We start from the raw sequence: 23,798 nt of genomic DNA on the forward strand, positions 1-23,798 counted from the left end.
AATAGTCTGTCTTCCTTTGCTACTTGCCTTTTTCTCGCCATTTAGAGAGCAATATACTACTTCCTGCAGTACAATACAGTCCAAATATTGCTTAAGTGGATGTAGTAACACAGTCTTTTCCAACACTGCTTTCAGAGAGGGCTTGTGAGTAATCCACAATAGTTGGGACACCTGTAGGAATTGTTAGCATAAACATTCACAGCTCAATTTACTTACATTGCTGCAGAAGAACTGAGTTGTTAACCCATTACTTCGTCCCTGAAATAAGTCTTTTTTTTTTGTTACTCTGAAAAGTACATTATTTTTCAGTTGTTAACCTAAACCTTTTTTTTCACCTCTGGCAGTTTGCCACTTACCTTTGTACCATTTCAGGTTATTCACTGGACTTTAACTGCTTACATTTCAGTAAAAACTATAAAAATGGGGGTGCTTTTGAAACTTGACCAGTAGTGTATGCTATTTACATTCCTCTACATTTGGCAAAAGCAGTAGAAAATATTTTTTTCTTGTGTAAACATGTATATTTAACAAAACCTGTTATTTATAAAAAGATTCCCCACTATTATTACAACATTATGTTAAAAACATCATAAAATTCTATATTTCAGTGTTAAATTTTAAAAACAGATTTTATTTTTGATGTTGGAAAAAATACAAACTCTCCTCCCACATATTTTAAGAAACCATTCTTGATTTTCTTCCCTAATTTAACAGATTTTTATTTAAAATAAAAGGTAAAACAAAAGATCATTTCATCATTTACAACACAAGATAACAACGGACCAAAAACACAAGTTAGCATGTCAACCAGCTGTCCAATATTAAAGCACTTTGTAACGTCCTTTGTTTGTTGGCTGGTAAGAATTTTGCTGGAAAAAAAGGGAAAGGCAGAAAGTTAGAGATATAATTTTCACATAGGGTACTGCAATAAGTTTAATAAAAAAAGTGAAGCTGTGGGATTAACCTATTTTCTAAGGCAGCTCCAGGTTTCTTTAGCAATCTGAGTATTTCCAAAACCTGGGTCTTACGTTACACATATATGGAACACAGATTCAATCAATGATCCCTCGGCCATATCATCACTTTCCTTCCCTTCCTACTGGCCATCATTTGTGATGCGGGTTATACATTGAAAAATTAAACATATCAACAAAATTGGGGCTTTAAAAAGGTATTATACACCACACAGGACTACAAGGCATTTTGTAAAAAGGATAAAATATACCAGCTGTAATAATAACATTAAAATTCCTATATTACACATATACAAAATCAGATCAAATCATCCCTCCAACCATGGTCAAGCAAACTCAAACAAGATCGTCACCAAGAATAACTGTACAAGGTATAAACCACACTTTGTGAAATCACAAAAACGGTAGAACCAGCACACGATCTTACAAAAGTAAATCAAACTTTATTCCACATGCATCTATACAAAAGACAACAGCTGACGAGTTTCTGCCTTACTCAGCCTTAGTCAGAGCTGGTTGTGATCCAACAGCAACCCCACTAAAATAGTACGCCACACAGGGCAGAGAGACACACTTAGGAACACCTGTATCTAATAAACAGTCCATGTAATCACATTAAAACAAAACAGAGGAAAAAAGGATAACACACAAACTTATGGGTAAACATCATCAAACCCAGACATTATATAGTAAAACCCATAATAACAGTGGAAACACACATCAAAATATTATGCCAATTACAAATTGTATAAAACTAGTGACCCACCGATGGTTTAGACCCTGTGGAATCTAAGATTACAAATAAACAAAAAATCCACAGGGCTTTACATTGCAAACGTTTTCTGAGCACATCTCCTCCTCTAAAAATAGGAGGTGCCCTCCACCCCCCAACAGCAAAGAAAGAAGGAAAATTGCCTGTTTCCTTCATTCATGAAGAGAAAATGCATGTTTCCAAAATATACTGGAAACAAAATAAAACAATTTGAGAGTCATATTTCAATGTTAGTGTTCCCACTGTTATTATGGGTTTTACTATACAATGTCTGGGTTTGATAATGTTTACCCATAATGTTGAAGTGTGTAGTCTCTATTTTCCTCCATTTTGTTTTAATGTGATAACATGGACGGTTTATTAGATACTAAGGTGCTACTTAGTGTTTCTCCCCGCCCTGTGTGGCTTGCTTTTTTAGTGGGGTTGGTGTTGGATCCCAACCAGACTAAGGCCGAGTAAGGCAGAAACGTGTCAGAGGTTGTCTTTTGTATAGATGCATGTGGAAGATTGGCTTTCTTTGGAAGATTGTGTGCTGGTTCTAGTTTTTGAGCCTATCACTCCAGAAGAGGGTCCTCCTTGCATCGAATGTGGATTACAAGGATGCATGACAGGGGTGCGCTGTGTGCTTTATGTTTCTAGTTTTTGTGAAGTCACACCCTTGATCCAAATATGAAGCCATGTTCAATGACCAATAGTCTCTTGAGGTCTCATTCATTCTCTCATTCGCACCCACATGGGGGGGAGGGGGCTTCCTCAGGAGGGAGATGCTCTTGTCTGCTTACATAGCCAGAGGATGAAGGGAAGCTAGCGCTTTAAAAATGTGAAAAAATACCACCACAGAAGCTGGCTGAGGAATTGTCCAGAAAAGTATTAGTTTAACACATCTCAGCTCCTACGCTCCATATTCATAGGTAGAGTGGGGGTTATACATTAGCTGATAGGCAGCCATGGGAGCAAGCAAGGGACCAGCCATTGAAGCTGTTTTTGAAATTTGCATGGCATAGTTTCCATGTTTTGGGATATATGGAAACTCCAGAAAAAATGAATGACCAGAGATTAGTCATCTGAACTGCCAACCCTCTGGACAGCCCATAGGATCACATTAAAGTCCAACTGCTTTGAGTAGCATTAGTAAAGGGAGAAGTTGTTGTTTTCTTTGTTCTCACACTTACAGTCTTAGCAACACGTCAGAAAGGCAGAAGAGATGGGAAATCTTTCCATTGGGGATAGACTCCACCACTTACTATTTTTTTTAAAAATGATTTTAAAAAGGTATGTGGTATGCTCTATATGTTGAATTACAATGTTAAAAGAATTGGAAATTAATTTATTTTGCCTGAGTTAGAGAGCCCATGAGTCAACGGGAAAAAAAATAGGAAAACAGAATTTTTTAGCTTTGTTGCTTGGGGCTGCCCCCTGTAAATCTGCCCATCTAAGTGTCTTAAAGAGGAACTAAACTCTAGAAGCAGTGCCCAAAAAAAGGAGGTAGAGGGCAAAGTCTTCCTGTAGTTGATCTTTCCCCATTACTCAATCACTCCAAATCTCTTGAGACTAGCAATCAGAGGCATCAGAGTGCCTTAGCATCACATTGCAGATATACAGCTATAAGGCTTTAAAGGAGAACTATGAGGCGAGTGAAAATCACTCAGCCTCATATTCCGAGCCGACATGTGACAATGAAACGGTCACAGGTCGGCTCAATAGATCAGGAAGTGAGCGAACACATACCGTCGCTCGATCACTTCTCGATCCTGTCCCTGCAGAGAGCCGTGACTGTCACTCACGGCTCCCTGCAGAGATTCCCCCCCTCCCCTGTCCGATCCTCCAGCGCTGACTGGCGGAACGGACGGGGGAGGGAGCGGGTACAGCTGGTTCTGCCTCTAGATAGGCAGAGCCAGCTGTCACTCACGCAACTGGGGGGATCCAGACAGAAATGAGCTGTAGCTCGCGGTATACTGAGCTGCGGGCGACGGGAAAAGCCCTGACCCCATAGTTCTTCTTGAAGGCTTTACACACACAAACCACGAGAAGAAATTGAAGACAAAAGGTAAAATTTTTAGGGTACTGTTTACCCATAATAACCAAAGGCAGGTGTGAAAAAATTCTGTAAAGTAAGAATGCTTTCAGAAATAAGTGTTAATTGATAATTATGGGGTGAGTGAAAAACAGCTCCCAGCAAGGATTCCAACCTCTCCTCCGTCCAGCGCTGACTGGAGGAACGGAGGTGGCGGGCACAGCTGGCTCTGCCTCCAGTGAGGCTGAGCCAGCTGTCAATCAGCTTTCAGGGTGTTTGACAGCATTGTCGGGATACATCCTGGCGGCGGCGCTCTCATATATCGGGGCAAGAGCACGCTATACATTAAGTTTTGGGTCACCAGAGGACACAGTATATGTTCTCCTGTGACCCTAAGGAGCACTATGGGCAAAAAAGGTTGCCCCATAGTTCTCCTTTAATAGTTTATATCAATCAACAAAATGGAAAGTAAATGAACAGAAGAGAAATCCAAATCAAATGAATAACATGAGTTGATTACCTGATAACTCTGTTTCCAGGAATCTTCCAGGACAGCCCATGAGATAAGGCTCCGCCTGCCTGCAACAGGAAACACATCAACCACATTTAAATAAATAGACCCCTCCTTCCATCCCAATTCAGTACCCTCTTAGAACCGAAGGCTACCAAACATTTCAAAGTATCCCCTATAACATCAATACACGGATGTCCCCTGGCTACCAACCAAGGGCGGGAATCTGCTGTCCTGGAAGATTCCTGGAAACAGAGTTATCAGGTAATCAACTCATGTTTTCCCCAGTCATCTTCCAGGACAGCCCATGAGAGGATCAGTGAGGACAAATCTTACCTCCTAGGGTGGGACCACAGCTTGCAGGACCTTCCTGCCAAATGCCTGGTCTTGTTGGGTCATGAGATCCAGTCTGTAATGCCTGACGAAGGTCTGGAAACTGGACCACGTGGCTGCTCTACAGATCTGGTCGGGAGTAGCCCCTGCTCGCTCTGCCCATGAAGTGGCCCATGCTCTAGTGGAGTGTGCTGTGAGCGACCCTGGCAATGCCAAACCCTGAGCGTTGTAAATCGCAGTTATGGCCATTTTAATCCACCTAGCAATAGTGCTTTTAGTGGCCCTGTTCCCTCTAGTGGGACCCCCGAATAGTATGAAGAGACAAGTTGACCGTCTCCAAGGTTTCGTGACCCTAAGGTACTCCAGGACGCACCTGCGTACATCAATGCCCTGCCATTCCCTTTCCCCAGCAGAGGTAGGGTTAGTTGCAAACGAAGGAATGACCACCTCCTGAGTCCTATGGAAGGTGGACACCACCTTCGGCAAAAAAGCCGGGTCTGGCCGTAGCACAATTTTATCTGCCATAATGGTGCAGTACGGGTCAGCCATGGAGAAGGCTTGAATCTCGCTCACTCTCCGAGCAGACACTAACGCTACCAAGAGGGCCGTCTTCACCGTCAGGTTGTGGATGGAACACTCCCCCAGGGGTTCGAAAGGCCGTTTGAGAAACCCCTGCAATACCACCGAGAGATCCTATTTCGGCACTACCTTACTCCTTGGGGGTTTCATTCTTACCACAGCTCGCATAAACCTTTTTATGAGAGGTTCCTCTGCCAGCCTAATATCTACAAAATTAGACAAAGCCGTCACCTGTACTTTCAGTGTACTACAGGAAAGACCCTTATCCAGACCCCCTTGTAGAAAATCTAAAACCAACGGCACCGTGTCGGCAGTCGGTCTACCTCGGCTGTTGTACCAGCTGGAAAAGACACTCCACACTTTCAGGTAAATGGCAGCTGTGACAGGTTTTCTACTGTGCAGCAATGTGGAGACAACTTGTGCTGATAATCCTTTATTCATCAGCACCTCCCTCTCAGAAGCCACGCAGCTAAATTTAAAGACTACTTGCGGATGGTTCACCGTGCCCTGTACCAGCAAGTCTGCCGTCGGCGGAAGAAGCAGCGGGCCCTCCACGCAAAGCTCTAGGAGTGTCGTGAACCACGGCCTCTTCTGCCAGTATGGCGCTATCAAAATTAACATCAGCCTCTCCCCTCTGAGTTTCCGAGGTACATTCAGAATCAAGTGTAGTGGGGGAAATGCGTAACCCAACCGGAAACTCCACGGGTGCGCCAAAGCGTCTACCCCTAGAGCACCGTCGTTCCTGGAGAGGGAAAAAGATAGTTCCACCTGCCTGTTGTCGGCAGCTGCGAAGAGGTCCACCTCCGGGCAGCCCCATAAGCTGGTGATCCAGGCAAACGTTCTCGCATTCAGAGACCATTCGGACCTGTGAAGCTCCGTTCGGCTGAGCGAGTCTGCCAGTTCGTTCAGGCTGCCTTTGATATGTCTCGCCGTCAGGGATAAGAGGTTGCGTTCCGCCCATGCCAGAATCTCCGTCGCCAATGCCATCAGCCCCGGCGAGCGCGTACCGCCCTGCTTGTTTATATAAGCTACCGCCGCGGCATTGTCCGAGGCCACCGCTACATGGTGGCCCGCTAAGACCTCCCGAAACTGGCAGAGAGCTAGCCCTATCGCCTTCAGCTCTCTCCAGTTTGACGACTTGACTCTGCCTGTGTGCTCCCAGGTATCCTGCCAAATGTGCTCCAGGCAATGGGCTCCCCAGCCCCAGGCACTGGCGTCCGTCGTCACTACCAACGGCGCAGGCTGGCACCACAGCCTGCCCTCTGAGAGGTGTTGACCGTCCATCCACCACAGGAGGGACTGCTTGGCCTCCTCCGTGATGTGGACCACTTTGTCTAGGTCTTGTTGTCGACTTCCCCAGGCCCTCAAGAGCCAATTTTGCAAAGTTCTGGAATGGAACTGCGCCCAGGTAACCGCTGGGATAGCGGACGTCATAAGCCCCACCACTCTCATCACTGACCTGACTGATACTGCACCCTGCAGTCTCAGCCTCAGTGTTTCCTCCACCAGTAGTGACACCTTTTCCCCTGGTAGAGTAATGGTCATTTCCTGGGTATTGATCCAATATCCCAAGAACTTTACCGTCTGTGCGGGGACTAGTTGTGACTTTTCCCTGTTCACTAGCCAACCCAGACTCTCCAAGTGTTTGATCGTTAACTCCAGCTTTTGCTGGAGAACAATTGCTGATGGGGCAAAAAACAAGAGGTCGTCCAAATAAGGGATGACCCCTACCCCCGAGACCTCAGGGGGGCCAGCGTCTCTGCCAACACTTTTGGTAAAGATTCGTGGCGAAGAGGAAAGGCGGAACGGCAGAGCCCTGTATTGAAAATGCAGGACCTGTGCAGGCCCCCGGACTGCAAACCTTAGGAGGTATTGCGAGGACTCTCTTACCGCAATATGAAAATACGCGTCTCTTAAATCTATAGTTGCTAGAAAAGAGCCTGGGGCCAGCAAGTCTCGGATTGAAAAGATAGATTCCATACGGAATCTTTTGTACAGTACCACCCTGTTCAGAGGCTGCAGATTGAGTATCAGCCTGCATTTTCCTGAGGGCTTCATCCTGGAAAAGATGTGGGAATAAAATCCCTTTTTCTCCTCCCACTCGGGTACCCGTACTATCACCCCCTGGTCCAACAGGTCTTGCAAGGCCGCTGTCATTGCCTCTGCTTTCTTCCGGTCTTTTGACAGGGAAGTAATCAGAAGCCTTGACGGGGGTGCTTCCGTCAGCTCTATTTTGTAACCGATCTGAACCAGTTCCAAAATGTATTTGTTGCTGGTCAGTTGCCTCCAGAGCGGGAAGAACTGCCCCAGTCTTCCCCCCACCCTGAGCAATCGGTCATTGGGATTTGTTGGGCTGCTGAGGTGGGTTAAAGAGGAAATTACTCTTTGACTTCCCCTTTTTAAACGCCCACCCTTTCGACTGGTCTTGTTTCTTCCCATAAAGTCCCCTCTTCTCTTTACGGAAGTTTTGACCCCTTTGGCCGCGAAAAAACTGTTTCCCCTTCTGCTTGGGCGGCAGGGGGAAACCTTTCTTCTTGTCCGCAGATCTATCGATCTATCCAACACTGCCTCCAACTCTTGGCCAAACAGCAAGTCCCCTTTAAACGGGAGCCCGCATAACTTTGCCTTGGAGGATGCATCTCCTGCCCAAGTTTTGAGCCACAAAGCTCTCCTAGAGGAGTTGATCAATGCCGTAGTTCGAGCTGAGTACCTCACTGCCTCAGCCGAGGCGTCCGCTATGTAGGCGGCTGCCTTGCTCAGCACGGGGAGGGAACCCAGCAACTGATCTCGATCAGTACCCGACTCCAGGTGTTCCTGTAGCTGATTCAGCCACACCCCTAGCGTCCTAGCCACACAAGTAATGGCCAAACCAGGTTTGAAGCCAGCACTTGCCGATTCCCATCCCTTTCTGAGCAAAGCCTCCGCCTTTCTGTCCATTGGGTCCTTCAATGCTCCCATATCTTCAAATGAGAGATCCGTCTTTTTAGAGACCTTTGCTAGGGAGGCATCTATCTTCAGGCATTTATCCCAAAGACCCGAATCCTCCTCTGCAAACGGAAACCTGCGCTTATGCCCCGCCGAGAAAAACATTTGTTTCTCCGGGTGCTTCCACTCCTCTTGGATCAAGTCCGAGAGTGATTTGTGGACCGGGAAAGTACGTCCTTTCTTAGATTGAAGCCCTTTGTAAAGTTTATCATGAACTGACAGCTCAGTGGATTCTTCCTTAATCCCCAAAGTATCCCATATGGCTTTCAACAGTTCACCTGTTTCAAGCGAGGGAAAAAGGAATTTCGCAGCTCTGTTACTGCGTAATTCCCCCTCCGACTCATCTTGATCCTCTGACTCTACCTGAGAGCCCGAGGATTCACTGGGCGCTTGCTTGCTCGTGCAGCTTTCTGCATAGCCCATCAAGCTACCTTCCCCCGATGTACCGGGCAAACTGGTATCTACCGGTGGTCCCACTGGGTTCTGTAGCACAGAACGGAAAGATTGAAAAGTGGTAACCATTTCATCTCTCATGGAATCTATCAGACTTTTGAACATCCCAGCCGACTCTTTGGCCACCATGTTCTCTAAACAGCCTTTGCACAGGGGTTTGGACCATGAAGGTGACATTTTGGCATTGCAAGAGGTACACTTCTTCCCTTTTGGGCGAGAGCCACTAGTTAAAGCAAGAGGCTTATCCTCCGAGGCCTTGACCTGCGTAAGACAAGAAGGATGCCATCAACCAGTGCTCTGCCACTATGCAAACAATGCTTGAGAAACAACACAGCCCAGCTTGTCCTGTACCACAGGCCCCCAATACAAGCTGAGTAAGGATAGAGGAGAATTACCAATAAAACTCGCCTACCTTAGCGCCAGTGCCATGCTCTCCCAGGTCTGGGTGGGCAACACCAGGTCCGGCCTCCGTGGGCATATTGCAGCTCACTGCCGACCTCGCTATTGGCCCGCTCCTGACGTCCCTACTGCCCGTATGTGGTCCCGGTCAGTCCGCGAGGTGTGCAGCCTCAGTAGTCGTGGCCGAGCGGCGTTGGTTATGGGAGGTACTCCAGCTGCCTCACATGCCGACTGTCTCCGTCCCCAGCTGCCTTTAAACTGGCCAGCGCGCGCTGCGTTCCGGAACCCGGAAATGGCGCCCCGGAAGCGCGTGACCGCACCACGCGGTCTCGATGACGCGCCTCCTTCGTACAGACGCCGCCACAGCGCTCCCAGTGGTGGAGGGACACATTGCCTGCCTCCAACTCTTGGTATCGAGCTATCTCCTCGGAGCTGCCTGCAGACGCCGCCACTCTCCCGCGCAAGCCACCATGCGGCCCACCGGACGGAACCATGGTCCATGGAACAGTGACCACTACTATAACCGGTAAGTGTCTCCACTGTCCCACACTACTATAACCGGTAAGTGTCTCCATGCCAAGAGGGGGTGCCGTACACCGCTCAGGGTACACCCTTGCCACTACTGCACACCGGGGGGGTCACCATCTGGAGCCACTCACGTACAGGAGGATGGTTGCCCTCCCTGAATGACGGAGGGGAACCTAGGCCTAGTCTCGGATGGGGGTCCGACAAGGGATCCCTGTATGTGCTGCAGCAGGAAATCCTGGAGTAGGTCCCAACGCATACCAGGGTTAGGCTCTGCCCTGAGGCAAATAGAAAAATGAGCCCTGAAAACAACAAACATTACGATGTGAACCTGTGTAGCCGGAGGAAACACAAAAAAACTGAATTGGGATGGAAGGAGGGGTCTATTTATTTAAATGTGGTTGATGTGTTACCTGTTGCAGGCAGGCGGAGCCTTATCTCATGGGCTGTCCTGGAAGATGACTGGGGAAATGTAGTTTGACCACCCTTTGCCTTCAAAACACTATCAATTCTTCTAGGTACACACGCACACAGTTTTTGAAGGAACTCGGCAGGTAGGTTGTTCCAAACATGTTGGAGAACTAACCACAGATCTTCTGTGGAAGATGTAGGTTACCTCAAATCCTTCTGTCTCTTCATGTAATCCCAGACAGACTCGATAGTGTTGAGAAACAGGCTCTGTGGGGGCAAACCATCACTTTCAGGACTCCTTGTTCTTCTTTAAGCTGAAGATAGTTCTTAATGACATTGGCTGTATTTTTGGGGTCGTTGTCCTGCTGCAGAATAATTTTGGGGCCAATCACACACCTCCCTGATGGTATGGCATGATGGATAAGTATCTGCTTTTCATTCTCAGCAATAAGGAAACCATTGATCCTAACCAAATCTTCAACTCCATTTGCAGAAATGCAGCCCCGACTTGAAAGGAACCTCCATCATTCCTGTTGCTGCAGACATTCATTATTGTACCACTCTCCAGCCCTTTGGCTAACAAACTGCCTTCTGCTACAGCCAAATATTTCAAATTTTGACTCGTCAGTTCAAATCACCTGCTGCCATTTTTCTGTGGCCTTGCAGCCAAAAAGCCATACCACTGACGTGGAAACAAGTCTAAGCGACTTAACTTTGTACAGAACCATAGGAGCTGTGGTGCAGAAAAATGGCAGCAGGCGCTCTGGACTAGTGAGCCAAAGTTTGAAATATATGTCTGTAGCAGGAGGCAGCCCTGAAGGGCTAGAAAGTTTTACAATAATGAGTGGGGCTGCATTTCTGCCAGTGGAGTTGGAGATTTGGTCAGGATCAATGGTGTCCTCAATGCTGAGAAATACAAGCAGAAACTGATCCATCATGCCATACCACCAACTATCTCCAGCATAAAGAAGACCTGGAAGTGATAGTTTGGTCACTACAAATATTGATTTGATTTGGATTTCTCTTCTGTTCATTTACTTTCCATTTTGTTAATTGATAAAAATAAACTATTAACTCTTATTTCTAGAAGCATTCTTACTTTACAGCATTTTTTTCACACCTGCCTAAGGCCTTGTTCACACCAAGCGTGTTCCAGGAGCAGAGCAGTTACAGACCGGAGCAAAACTGCGTCCAATGTATTCCAATGGTATTTTTAGCTCTAGTTTACATCGCAGCGTTCCGGTCCAGAGCAGGTAAAAAAAACTGCAGCAGACCCATTTTACCTGCTCTGGAACACATGCAAACACGCATGCAAACGCCCTGGAATGCACTGAAAGCCCATTTTAAACTAAAATGCCCCAGAACGCATAAAAAAAGGCGGCACAACCCACTGCACTGCGTCTGCAGAAACTCATGCAGATCTGCTCTGCATTTGGTGTGAACAAGGCCGAAAACTTTTGCACAGTAATATGTCTATATATCTCTATCTATATATCTTGCGTGCTCTCTCTCTCGCTCAATACACACACTGAATATGACCTTTCAATTAAATCAATCAATGAAATCAATGTAAATGCACTTAGCTAAGTACAAACATATTTTAAACCTTGCTTCTATTAATAGTTTGCAAATGTATATGTACATGGAAGCAATCATATTTGCTTATTGACCATACATTTGTTTCTTTTAAAGTTTCAGAAGCTGTAAAAATAAGACTGAATTCTTTATGAAAGGAGAGAACTACATAACGTTTACACCTCAGTCTTGGACCCTTACACTGTAGAAAACAAGCAGATACTGACTGAAGGGACCTTCTGGTGGGAAGCCAAGGGAAAACGCACCGAAAATGCAGTTTAAATCTAAACCCTTAAAGTGACCCTGTCAACACAGGGTCACTTCCGAAAAAACAAAACCTGCCCTGTAAAAGAACAGGATCTATACTTACCTTTCTGGCAGCCCAGGTCTTAAAACACTGCTGTTTAGTGCTCTCAAGCCAGTGAAGTTATAACACATTCGAGGGTGTGTAAGCACCTTCACCTCTTGTTGGCTTGTATGTCACTCCAGGACATACGAGATTGTGCCAAGTGCTCACATAAGCAAATTGCAATGTCATTCAAAATTTTAGTAAATGCAAACCTGTGAAAAAGTTGCCGTCATGATAATTTGTGTCTTTTCCAACCTGACCTGATCATACTCTATGCTAATAATTTACATAAATCCTTGGCTCTTTCCTACAAGTAGCAATGTAGTGTTGAAAGGGGAATAAAGTTCTCCTAAAGTAAAAATGCAAACATTTAAAGTACTCCCGAGTGAAGATGTTTCTAACCCTTGCAGTGGGGCTAGTCCAGCACTGCAAGGTTTTAAAAAAAGAAAAGTTATCCTCACCTGATCTCGACCCCCCACTGCAAGGATTATTAAAATTTTTACCCGGCGTTCTTTAAGTTTGAGCAATACGATTCTGATACATTACATAAACATCACACTTATGTGATATCCGATTAAGCAGAAGGACTTGTCAGTTATATTTTTGTGCAAACTTACGTAAATTTTATTGGGGGAAAAAATTACAAGAATATTTTTAATTTATTCTCCCCATTTAAAACCTAAAAAATAAATACATATATATATATATCCAAATCTGCTACCAAACTGAAGCCCTACATTGCTCTAGAGAAAAGCAATGTACAGTATATTATGTTAGGGTTGGAAAAAAAACTAAACACTCTGGGACTTAAAGGGGTATAGTGGAATAAATGCTCAGGAACTCAAATGCTTGTTCTCTGCTCACTGAGGAAGCATCAGTCCCTGCAAATGTTCATATTGGAACATGCACTGTGAGGAAGTCCAGCTACCTTCATGTTTACAGGGATGAAAACTAAAGAGGCATTTCAAAGCAAGAAAGACAGGCAAACATTTTCTTTGGTACTTTATTGCACTTTATACTTACCAATCTGATAAGCTCTTCTTTGATAAGACGGGTAATTTCTGCTTTAGCTTTTTGAACAGCCAATTCACTTGCACCTAAAATATAGCATAACACCATTATCAAGGTAATCAGACAATCATCTTAATGCAATGACAGGTATAGTACCATTTAGTTTAAGAAGTCCACTTGTTCTGCAGCAAATTAACCCAATTCCCGCAAAAGCCTTTTATCTTAAAGGGACATTAAAGGCAAACATTTTTTCCCCTCCCCCCAATGTTAATTAAAGCACTTACCTTAAATTATGTCTCTTAATCCGATCTTCTTTCCTGTTTTCAGCCTTCTCTCCACCGCTGCTGTGGGTCTCCGATCCAGCGACAACTCCTCTGCCCTTGCTGGCACTTCCTGTCCCACGGTGTCTGCATGCGGGTGCACGCGTCCATAAACTTGCCTTGTGTGTCTCCTCGTCTCCCGGCCAAAAATCCGAACTGCGCATGCACCCGCCCCAAGATGATTTGCAGCCGCCCGAGAATTTTCAGATTTTCGGATGGGAGCGCGCGGCAAAAGACACAGGTAAGTTTAAAGCAGGTTTTAAAAAAACAAAAAAAACTTTTTGCATATATCTACTGCTTGCTAGCAGTAGATATATGCAAAAAACGTGAGGGTTTAGAAACACTTTTAAGTTTTTTAATGCTTTGGATATAATGGGGAATGATTTGAATCTGTACATTTAATTGCTGTCTGTTGCATGATTTAGGGGATTTCTTCCAGTCAATATGATGGGCGTCAAAAAGAACAAGAAGTTAGGGGACATTTCCCAAGGAGGATACAGCCAACAATAAATCAACTTTTCTCTCTGTTGGGAGTATGTTGTACAAACCTCTGGATTTATATGGCTTTCAAGACGCACATGTATTTTTCAGACCTCATAATACCTTTCTACCTTCCACCTGCTGCATAACTTTTGGCAGAAACTTTCATTCCTGTGGGGTGTCAAGGGTTACACATGCTACACCCCAACAGGCAACATTTGAAAATGGCTAAGCAGGAAGGCTGTGGTATTATGGATTAAAAAAAGTAAAGCCAAACCTTTTTTTTGGGGTCACACCAACATACTAATGCACTCCCTGTGACACAAATTGGCCAGATAGTGAGCTAACAACCCACTATCTGGTGACAACGCAGAACCACTCTACAGCCACAAACTGTTAATGTGCATTTTTAAAAAATAAAGTCTACTTAATAATGCCCTACGGCACATTCTTTGTGTGTATTACATTATATTTACGCATTTTCAAGTGAGGGGGAACTTTTATGTGCAACTCAAAGCACTTAAACATATGTTTATGTATTTTAACATGGGTTATGCACTTCCAGGAATTTGCAGCAAGCAGACACACTATACAATAAAACACAGCTGAAAACGATGGTATCACTCATGTGATTTAGGTTAAGTTTAGAAATGCAAAATATACCCTTCATTACTGGAAGAACCAAAAACAGTGCCTAATGTTTTAAAGCATTAGGGATGCTACAGCTTGTACTTCAATGTTTTCATTTCTAAAGAAATCTATATGCCGCAGAATCTGTAGGTTTAGGGCTGCAGCAAGGGATCTTCAAATAGGTGCTACTGACTATCACCTGGTGGTGTCAAGTCTTCAAATGAAGCATTACTTTTAGAAGTAAATTAAAGTGACAAACATATTTTAATGTAAATAAATGTGTTTTGAAAACAAGGTTTTAATTAACTGAACATTACTCAGTCTGGAAACTGGAAAGGGTTTCTATTCAATCTCAGGAGTTGCCATTAACAATGTGATTTTCACTCAGCCTCATAATCTGAGCCGACCTGTGACAATGAAACTGTCACAGGTCGGCTCAGTAGATCGGGAAGTGAATGAACACATACCGGCACTCGCTCACTTCTCGATCCAGTGCCAGCAGAGAGCCGTGACAGGGGAGTGACTGGATTCCCCCCTCCTCTGTCAGATCCTCAAGCGCTGACTGGTGGAACGGACGGGGGAGGGGGCAGTTACAGCTGGCTCTGCCTCTAGATAAGCAGAGCCAGCTGTCACTCACGCAGCTGGGTGGATCCAGACGTAATTGTCGGGATCCGTTCCGGCTGCGGTGTCTCAGTATACCGCGAGCTGCAGCTCGCGGTATACTTATCTTTGGGTGACGGGAGGACGCTAGTTTGTGTCCTCCCGTTACCCTTAGGAGAACTATGAGGAAACATCCTAACCCCATAGTTCTTCTTTAATTAGCAGAACACTGAAAACCACAGATATGCCAAGGAGACCTATAATACATCCCGTTACAGAATCCAGGCCTGGGTTATAAATCCTTTAAATTGTGTTGTATATAGCTTAGCAGGCCATTAAGGGAATACATATTCTTATCTAAGTATTGTGACCTATCCTAAATATCTTGGCAGTGGAATACAGAACCAACATTTGTGGCTGTATATGTCTTGGCAGAGTCAACATTTTAACGAGTTACCTAAATTATATCAAGAAAAAGAAAGTAATCACACATTATTTACCATCAATTTAAGACTAAAAAGAACATGAACCTATATCATGAGTTGCAGGAGGTGGATTAGGTACAGTACCTCTCGCTAATATAGGCATCTGACACATAGTATATTTAGATTAATGTATATTTAGATTAATGTAAAAGAAAATCCCGTTCTGCACAATAAATTAAGTGGTTACCAAAACATATCCTGTAGACATATGAAAAATATTAAAGAATTTTGAAAACTATCTGCGGGAGTGGCAGCTGCATGATCATAAACATTTTTGACACACAAGCCCTTTAATTGACCAGGTAATTTCTATCAATACCATCTCGTAGGGACCAGAAAAGAGGGGCTGCATTTGCAGCTGAAGGTCTCCTTTAGCATCTAAATGAACATATGCCAAGAGTCATTACTGGAGAGCCAGTCTTCTGCTACATTGACTGTACACTGCAGGAACCCAAAGAACTCAGGACCTTTTTACATACCTTCAGTCTTAATCCCAGATTAGATGACCTAGCAGCAGGATTGTCTAATGGTGCAGAGACAGCTAAATTGCTCCAGGATACTGATTGGGGAACGAGGCTCCTCTGATGACCACTGTGCCAACAGTGTGCCCAGGACTTCTCCCCAGCCTGACAAGCTGGCATCCATTGTAAGGATCCACCTAATAATGGAAAGGAAGTACTTCCCGTAGCCACCAAGCCAGGGACAATCTGGTGCGTTGTGCCAAAGAGATCGGTTTGTCCAGAGACCTGATTGACTTGCCCTATGAGACTTATGCAAAAGTGTAGAGATGGACGACTCCTGGACTGGAGAGAGCTTGTATCTGAAATCAAAGAGTCTGAAGTTTCTCCAATGTAAGAAACACTCTGGCTTGAGATGCGTCCAGGACTAGACCCAGACACTCCAAATGATGAGGTTCTAGCAGTGGTTTCTTAAGGATCAGGATTCACCTGAGCAGTCAAACCCACGTACTCCAACAGAGCCTGTGCCTACGCTTGAGGTTGTCTAAGTATCCCACAATGGGAATGCCACGAGTGTGCAACAGAGCTAATACTGGGGCCAGCACCACTAGGGGCATATGAGAGGCTAGAGGATATGACCAGGAACTGGTAGTGTAGAGACCCTAGAGTAAAATATAAGAAAACGTTGCCATGCTGGCAAGAGGGGGACATGCAGGTACGCGTCATTGATGTCCACAGAAGCCAGAAAGTCTTCCTGATGAAGGGAGGTGATAATAGGCCTGTTGGACTCCATTTAGAAAATCTGGGTTTGAATGAAGACATTTAGAGCACCGAGTGTCCAAACCCAAAGTCGGATGCTCCCTTTGGGTTTGGGAGCGTAGAACAGGTTGGAGCAAATCTATGAAACCATTCTGCCACAGAATGCCTTGGTCCAGTAGACTCAAGAGGGCTCAATGGAGATTTGATAATCTGTGCAGTGACAAGAAGGTTAGAGGAAAAAAGCAGAGGAGGGAGCAAAACGCCAGTTTGTACCCTGGAATCCTGCATCCTGAACCCAAGCACTCTCTAGGATCAGAGGGAAAGACTAGCAGTCGGCTTCTTCCTCTGGGGAAGATGGGCGCTCCTACCATCGGTAGCATCCTTGATTATAATAGTATGAGTAGTCCAACACTTTAACTAAAAGGCCCTACACATATGTACAGTGGGGCAAAAAAGTATTGTCAGCCACCAATTGTGCAAGTTCTCCCACTTAAAAAGATGAGAGAGGCTGGTAATTGGCATCATAGGTAGACCTCAACTATGAGAGAAACATGACACTCATGTAAGAGATAAAGTAGGAAGATTCCAGGAGACCATCACAACTGAAATTTAAAGTTATAACCATTTGCTCCACCAGTTAACCAAGGGATCAAACGCAGCAGTGGTGAGATTAGGGGCAGGATCGTCAGACAGGTACTGGAACTACTCCGCATCTGAATTCAGATGGCTCAGAAGCTGCCAAGGTCATGGGTAAAAAAAAAAAGTCAAACAATAACTGGGTGATTTGGGTAAAAAAAAAATGCATGACTAATAAAAAGCTCAGCCGAAACGGCTGAGGAAACAGCAAAACCTGACAGAACTAAAGAGGACTCTGGTAGACTATAGAATAATGTTGCCTTCTACTGCTACACTGCAGACATCGGCACCATCAGTAGTCATGCTGCAAGCAGCCATGGAGCCATTACAGAGCGTTAGCTGGGGAACCTTGTACAGAGGGACTGTCATCCCGTGTCTAGAATCAGACATGTTGCAGCCACATGGCAGTAAGGCAAAATGTAAGACTCAAGGTCTTACAAACTTCTTGGCACTGGGGCACAGAGCATACTGCAGTAATTCTTCTTCTTCTTTGACAAAGTTGATTGATGACGAAATACGTCGGGTGGGCGTGTTCATGGTCACATTACTGCAGTACGCTCTGTGCCCCGGTCCCAGGAAGTTTGTGTGTAACCCGAAAGCGGCCCTACCTGGAGGGGAAGCTGGAGGTGAATGGAGGGACAGTGGCTAGTGGGAGAAACTATTTAAGCAGAGTTCTTACTGTTTGAATGTAAGTTCTTTTAACCGTGTTTCAATAAAGTGTTTTAAGGATCTTATGCTGTGCAGGTTTTCTAGGAGCGGGGTTTTATATTGAGCTGAGGATCACTTAGGAAGATTTAGATTGCTGCAGGAGAACCGCAGAAGTTTCGTAAAGGAATGCTATTGACCATTCATTCTATGATCTTTCTTCAGTCTGAAATGTGGTGTAGAAAAAAAGGTGAAGGACACTCTGGTACAGAATTTAAAGTGACATTAACTACCTCCGGGCCGGCCGTAGTAAAAAAACGGCCGGCCAGGAGCATTACACTATGATTAAAGAGGACGTTTAATGCAATTAAGAGGGACGCATTACTTTGCACAGTTTAGGGAGTACATTAAGTGTCTGTTGAAGCAGTGAAATGTGACACATCACTGTGTATGGACACTGGAATTTATAGTTTTTTGTTTTAAGATATTTTATGTGTTTTGTTTATAACCTTTTCTAACACTTGCAAATAGTGGGAATAAAATAGGGGGAGCGCAGCGCACTTTAGCTAAAGGATAGTAATGGTACCCAGCAACGAATAGACGTGAGGGAACTCATGATGCACAGCCCAAACGGCCTACTTACTAAGGGAGTCTTCAAAGGAAGGGCAAGCGCAGAGGCAATGCCAGCGACTTTAGATCTGGAAAGTGCTTTAGAGTTAACGTAATCAGAACTGGAAAGCACTCAAGCAGAGCCCAGTGCCCAAGGGACATTCCCAGGCCCCCAACATGTAGTTCCGTGGGATCCAGATGGGGAACCGTCCAAAAGCCAGGCTGAAGATGACTGGATAATTGCAAGTTGGTGGGGAAAAAAACACAATAAGCTGTGTACAGAGAAGTTTTGATTGTGCTGCCACATCCAGTGTCATTTTTATTATTTCTTCTATTTCAGTTACACTGCATACCTATATTACTGCATTTCATTGTGTTATGCTGTATTTCTAGCTGCAAGTGTAAGATTAGCATTGTTACAGCCTAATCTGTGCATACTTGGCATCTTCAAATTCACCCCTGCTCTTTTCTGTACATTGGTAGAGTCTTCTGCTAAAACCTTCCCAGTGATCCTTTGTACTGTCTCTTTCTACATCACCCTTGCTGAGGTAAGGGGGTCTCTGTTAACTTGTTAATGGCAAAGATAGGAATGTCTTTTCACTATAAAAATGAAAAAGAATGACATCCTCTGTATTGAGAAGGCAAATTAACTGCATTGGATTCTACTCTGAGTCTTCTTATCGAGTTGGACACTATCTGTGAATATCACCAAGTCAGTAGGTTGTCATACTGCCCATACAGATAAGTCTCAGGAAAGTATGTGAAAATACATAAAACGGTGGTTGTAGCAGAATATTGATTGAAGAAAAAAAAAAAAGATTGCTAAAAAAGCTCAAGTTTATTGCTTAAAATGGCAGAGCTGACAAAAAAAAAATGTCCATTCTCCTAGGACATTAGCAAAAACGGAGGCATGCTGGTAGTAGATTATCCCCTGGGCTGGACTAAAGTATTTCCCAGTGATGACTGTAGGAGTCAGTGTAAACAAAAGGTTTAAGACTTCCTATGTCCTTCAATTGACATAAAAAAACAACAATATTTTAAGTTGCAATTGGTGCAGTAAAGTTACCAAAGTGCTATAATCTTTCTGGAATTCAGTAGGTAAGGCTCTCAAATTATATAATTTGATCCTTAATTCTGAGCCTGTGATTTTATCTGGTATGTACACTCCAGCTTCAGTGTGCCTCTAGACCTCAAATAGAGGCGGCTCTAGAGTTTGCGAGGCCTTAGGCGAAAACTAAATATGAGGCCCCACTCAGGTCTGTGGGGTCTCACCATGCTGGTGAGACCCCACGGAGCCCTGGTGAGACCCCATAGAGCCCTGAATAAACCAGCGCTCTGTAGGGTCTCACTAGGCTGGTGAGACCCCTCAGAGCCCTGGTTAAAGTAGGGCTTTGTGGGGTCTCACCAGGGCTCTGTGGGGTCTCACCAGTCCTGGTTAAACCCCAGAGCCCTGGTTTAACCAGGGCTCTGTAGGGTCTCACCAGAGCTATGTGGGGTCTAACCAGCTTGGTTAAACCTCAAAGAGCCTTGGTGAGATACCACAGGGCTCTGGTTAAACCAGGGCTCTGTAGGGTCTCACCAGCCTGATTATACCCCTCAGAGCCCTAGTGAGACCCCACAGAGCCCTGGTTAAACCAGGGCTCTGTGGGGTCTCACCAGCCTGGTGAGACCCCACAGGGCCCTGGTGAGACCACAAAAAGCCCTGGTGGGACCCCACAGAGCCCTGGTTAGACCAGGGCTCTGTAGGGTCTCCAGGGCTATGTGGGGGTCTCTCCAGCCTGGTTAGACCCCTCAGAGCCCTGGTGAGATCCCACATTGCCCTGGTTAAACCAGGGCTCTGTGGGGTCTACCAGCACCAGGGCTCTGTAGGGTCTCACCAGCACCAGGGCTCTGTAGGGTCACACCAGCACCAGGGCTCTGTAGGGTCGCACCAGCCTGGTGAGACCCCTCAGGGCCCTGATGAGACATCAAAGAGCCCTGGTGAGACGCCACAGAGCCCTGGTGAGACGCCACAGAGCCCTGGTGAGACGCCACAGGGCTCTGAGGGGGCCTCACCTGGGTAGCAGGGCTCTGTGAGGTCTCACCAGGGCGCTGTGGGGTCTAACCAGCCTTCTTAGACCCACAGAGCCCTGGTGAGACCCCACAGAGCCCTGGTCTCCATTGGGTCTCGTCAGGGCGATGTGGGGGTCTCACAAGCACCAGGTCTCCGTAGGGCTCCCACCATGGCTTTGTGGGGTCTCACCAACCTGGTGAGACCCCTCTGAGCACTGCTACCCGGGCTCTGTGGGGTCTCACCAGGGCTCTAACGAACCTTTGTAGACCCCACAGTCCCCTGGTGAGACCCCACATCGCCCTGGTCTCACCAGGGCAATGTAGGGTCTCACAAGGACCAGGACTCCGTAGGGTCTCACCAGGGCAATGTGGGGTCTCACCAAGGCTCTCTGGAGACTCACCAGGGCTCTAACCAGCCTAGTTAGACCCCACATACAGCTGGTGAGACCCCACAGAGCCCTGGTCAAACCAGGGCTCTCTAGGGTCTCCACAAGGCTCTCACCTATGCTGTAGCTTGTGAAGGCTTTCTCTCACCAGGACTGTGCAGGGATCGCCTCGCGGGCGGGAGCGTGCAGGACCAGCCGTTGCTGACTATGTCTACGTCCATCTGCACCTGACGACCCACCCTCCTAGCCAGATTGGGATCCTTGCGCGTTGGATGGGAGAGATCTCTTCCCATTGGCTGGTGGGCGGAGCTCCAGAAGTCCACCGGTCAAATGGACGGAACGAAAAAATGGATGAGCTCTCAGCCCTGTCGCTGTCAAACTGAGAGTCTCAGTTTGACAGCGACAGGGCTGAGAGCTCATAACGTTACCTGACTACAAGGTAATGTGCCGGCAGGGCAAATTAGGCGGCTGCGAGGCCCTCGGGAGCGCGAGGCCTAAGGCGACCGCCTAATTAAAAGAGCCGCCTCTGACCTCAAATGGCAGTGCTTGTGCCAAATTCAGGCACAATTTCCAGGGAGTAAACCTGCAGAAATTTCTCACCGTGCACCATAACACTAGATTACTACCTACAATTTATTGCAATAGTTCTTGCTATAACTTGTGATAATTTTGTAATTGACATTTTTTATATGTAACTGTGACAACAAAACATCCTATATCTTTTGCATAATCTCCATCTGTAGTGACCATTAAAACCTCTGTGAACTGTATCTGTAAAATACTCACTTTCAATGGCCAAATAAATCTTTCTCTCTCCCTCCTTGGGGTCTTTGCCAGGTGGGAAATATGTTCCTCTAATGGTAATGGCAGCCTCAGAATATTCACTTATCCTCTGTAATGCTTCTTTTGATGTGACTTTCCATCTGGCAGTCTGAAATTTACAAATGTAATTTATTCAATAAAAACAAAATCACTAGGGATGTGCCTAAATTGTAGCTATTGTTTTACATGCAGTGCACCTCCAAGCAAATCGCTAAATACACAGCTGAACCATATATATTAACCAGTTTGCCGCCAAAGAATTTGAAATTTTGTCAGGCAATGTTGTGATCCACACACACGCACATAAACCAAATTTCATAGTTGATGGTTAGGTCTAAAGCCACATGGGTAAGATTTTGATATGACAGCTTACTGGCTAGGGGATTTTGTGTCCCATTGGAGTAAGCTACACAAGTAGCATGCAATACTATTTTGGACTAATTAATCCAATATAACTGGAGCACTGTGTGTATGTGCATGATTATGGCTACAATACGCAAATTGTGTAGCTTATTCCATAGGGAGCCATTTACTCTGTTTAGCAATCATACGCTATTTCTAGTGATTAATCTCTAGCAATGGTATAGTACAAATGAGCTTTAGAAAAAGTGTGTATTTGCACAAACTATGTAGTAGTAGTTGTTACGCTCTTGTTTAGGCTGTGAAAAAAGACAAATGCCCATTTGAACATATCTATAATACTGTAATATCTGTAAATACCTTCTTGAATCTGTTCGAAATCTGGTCAGTTGATAACTTTCTGTGTTAACTGTTGCTCATTACTTTTATTGGTTACCATTATTACTACAGACCACCCTATGTTATGGAGAGGAGGAGATCTGTAGTCCTAAAACACTTCCTGTACCAGGATGACAATGTTGCGTAATAAAGGAATATTGATATATAAAATCAATATAATAAGTAATAAAAAAGCCTGCAAAAAGAAAGCCAACATATGTACATTTAGAAAAGGTGTAATGTAGAGAGATGTTGACCTTTTGAATAGATGTACACAGCATACTGTACAGAGAAAAATAAAGTACTTTATACCAACACACAAACCTTATCCTTGCTGTGAAGCAATGTGTGTAGCATAAAAGTGTGCTTTACTTTCCTGCCTAAATGAAAAGATGTGCTAAGAATAAAGGATTCATTACAGTGCACAAAGCCTGAACATCAGAATGTTGAGAAGCAGGGTCTTACAACATAGATTTTGTGATTGGTTGAACTCAAAGGATTTGTGTCTTTATCAACCCGACTATATAAATAAATGACAGAAAAACAATTTTTTTTAGAATGACCCAGTCAGTCTCAATTTTAATCCCACTGAAATGACGTGGCGTCATCAGAAGCAGGCTGTTCAAGCAACACATCCCAAAATATACCTAAACTGCAGCAGTTCTGTGTTTATGATTGCGCTAAAATGCAACTATTGCAGAGGTCCAAGTAGAGGGTGAATAGGTGCATAGGGATCAATGGGTACATCAGGTTGCACTTAATTTAAATGGTTACTGCAATATAAAATAATGTGAGAATTTTTGTAAAATGGGACTAATAAAAAAGGAGCAATTCATGGTGTAATCTGGAAAATTCTAGTGGGTTCAAAAATTTTCTCACAATTGTATCAAAGAATATGAAACGTCTATGCAACCAAAGCTAGTAGAAATATCCAGCTAGAAGAATTTTTATTTTTGCATATGTAGCCATGCGCACATAGTATAAATTTAAAAATTGTTACCTACACCTTTATTAACTTTTTCTTGCTGAAAAAGCTTGGATTTGTCTTCTACGTAATGTTAAGGAGGGGCTGTTGGAAGTTATGTTTACCCTAATTAACCCCATCTCTACTGTGCTGGCAGATTTCAATCTGTTTTTTTTTTTTAAATTCTTTATTTATGCAAACATAAGAGTACATACACAGGACCGTACAAAAACTGCGGCCAGGCAGTGTTATACATTTACATACAACTCCGGATTATCCTATGAGCCCGGCTCGCCCCCTATACCTTGCTCACTCACAAGCCA

The 23,798-nt window shown here is 44.8% G+C and overlaps 1 protein-coding gene across 2 annotated transcripts in view; it reads right to left on the reverse strand.

The window, feature by feature from the left end:
• Positions 1 to 680: 680 nt before the first annotated feature.
• Positions 681 to 23,798, reverse strand: part of DDX46 (DEAD-box helicase 46) — a 121,275-nt gene continuing 98,157 nt past the window's right edge. For both annotated transcript variants that reach the window (XM_018573315.1, XM_018573316.1), the window contains 3 exons: positions 21,738 to 21,882; positions 12,904 to 12,977; positions 681 to 869 (listed from right to left, as the gene is read on the reverse strand). In XM_018573315.1, the coding sequence (XP_018428817.1) occupies positions 822 to 869; positions 12,904 to 12,977; positions 21,738 to 21,882 (267 nt within the window). In that variant the 3' untranslated portion in view covers positions 681 to 821. The remainder of the gene's footprint in view (positions 870 to 12,903; positions 12,978 to 21,737; positions 21,883 to 23,798) is intronic.

The sequence above is a fragment of the Nanorana parkeri genome, unplaced genomic scaffold, assembly GCF_000935625.1.
Source record: "Nanorana parkeri isolate BGI_ZX_2015 unplaced genomic scaffold, ASM93562v1 scaffold2330, whole genome shotgun sequence".
NCBI classification, from domain to species: Eukaryota; Metazoa; Chordata; class Amphibia; order Anura; family Dicroglossidae; genus Nanorana; species Nanorana parkeri.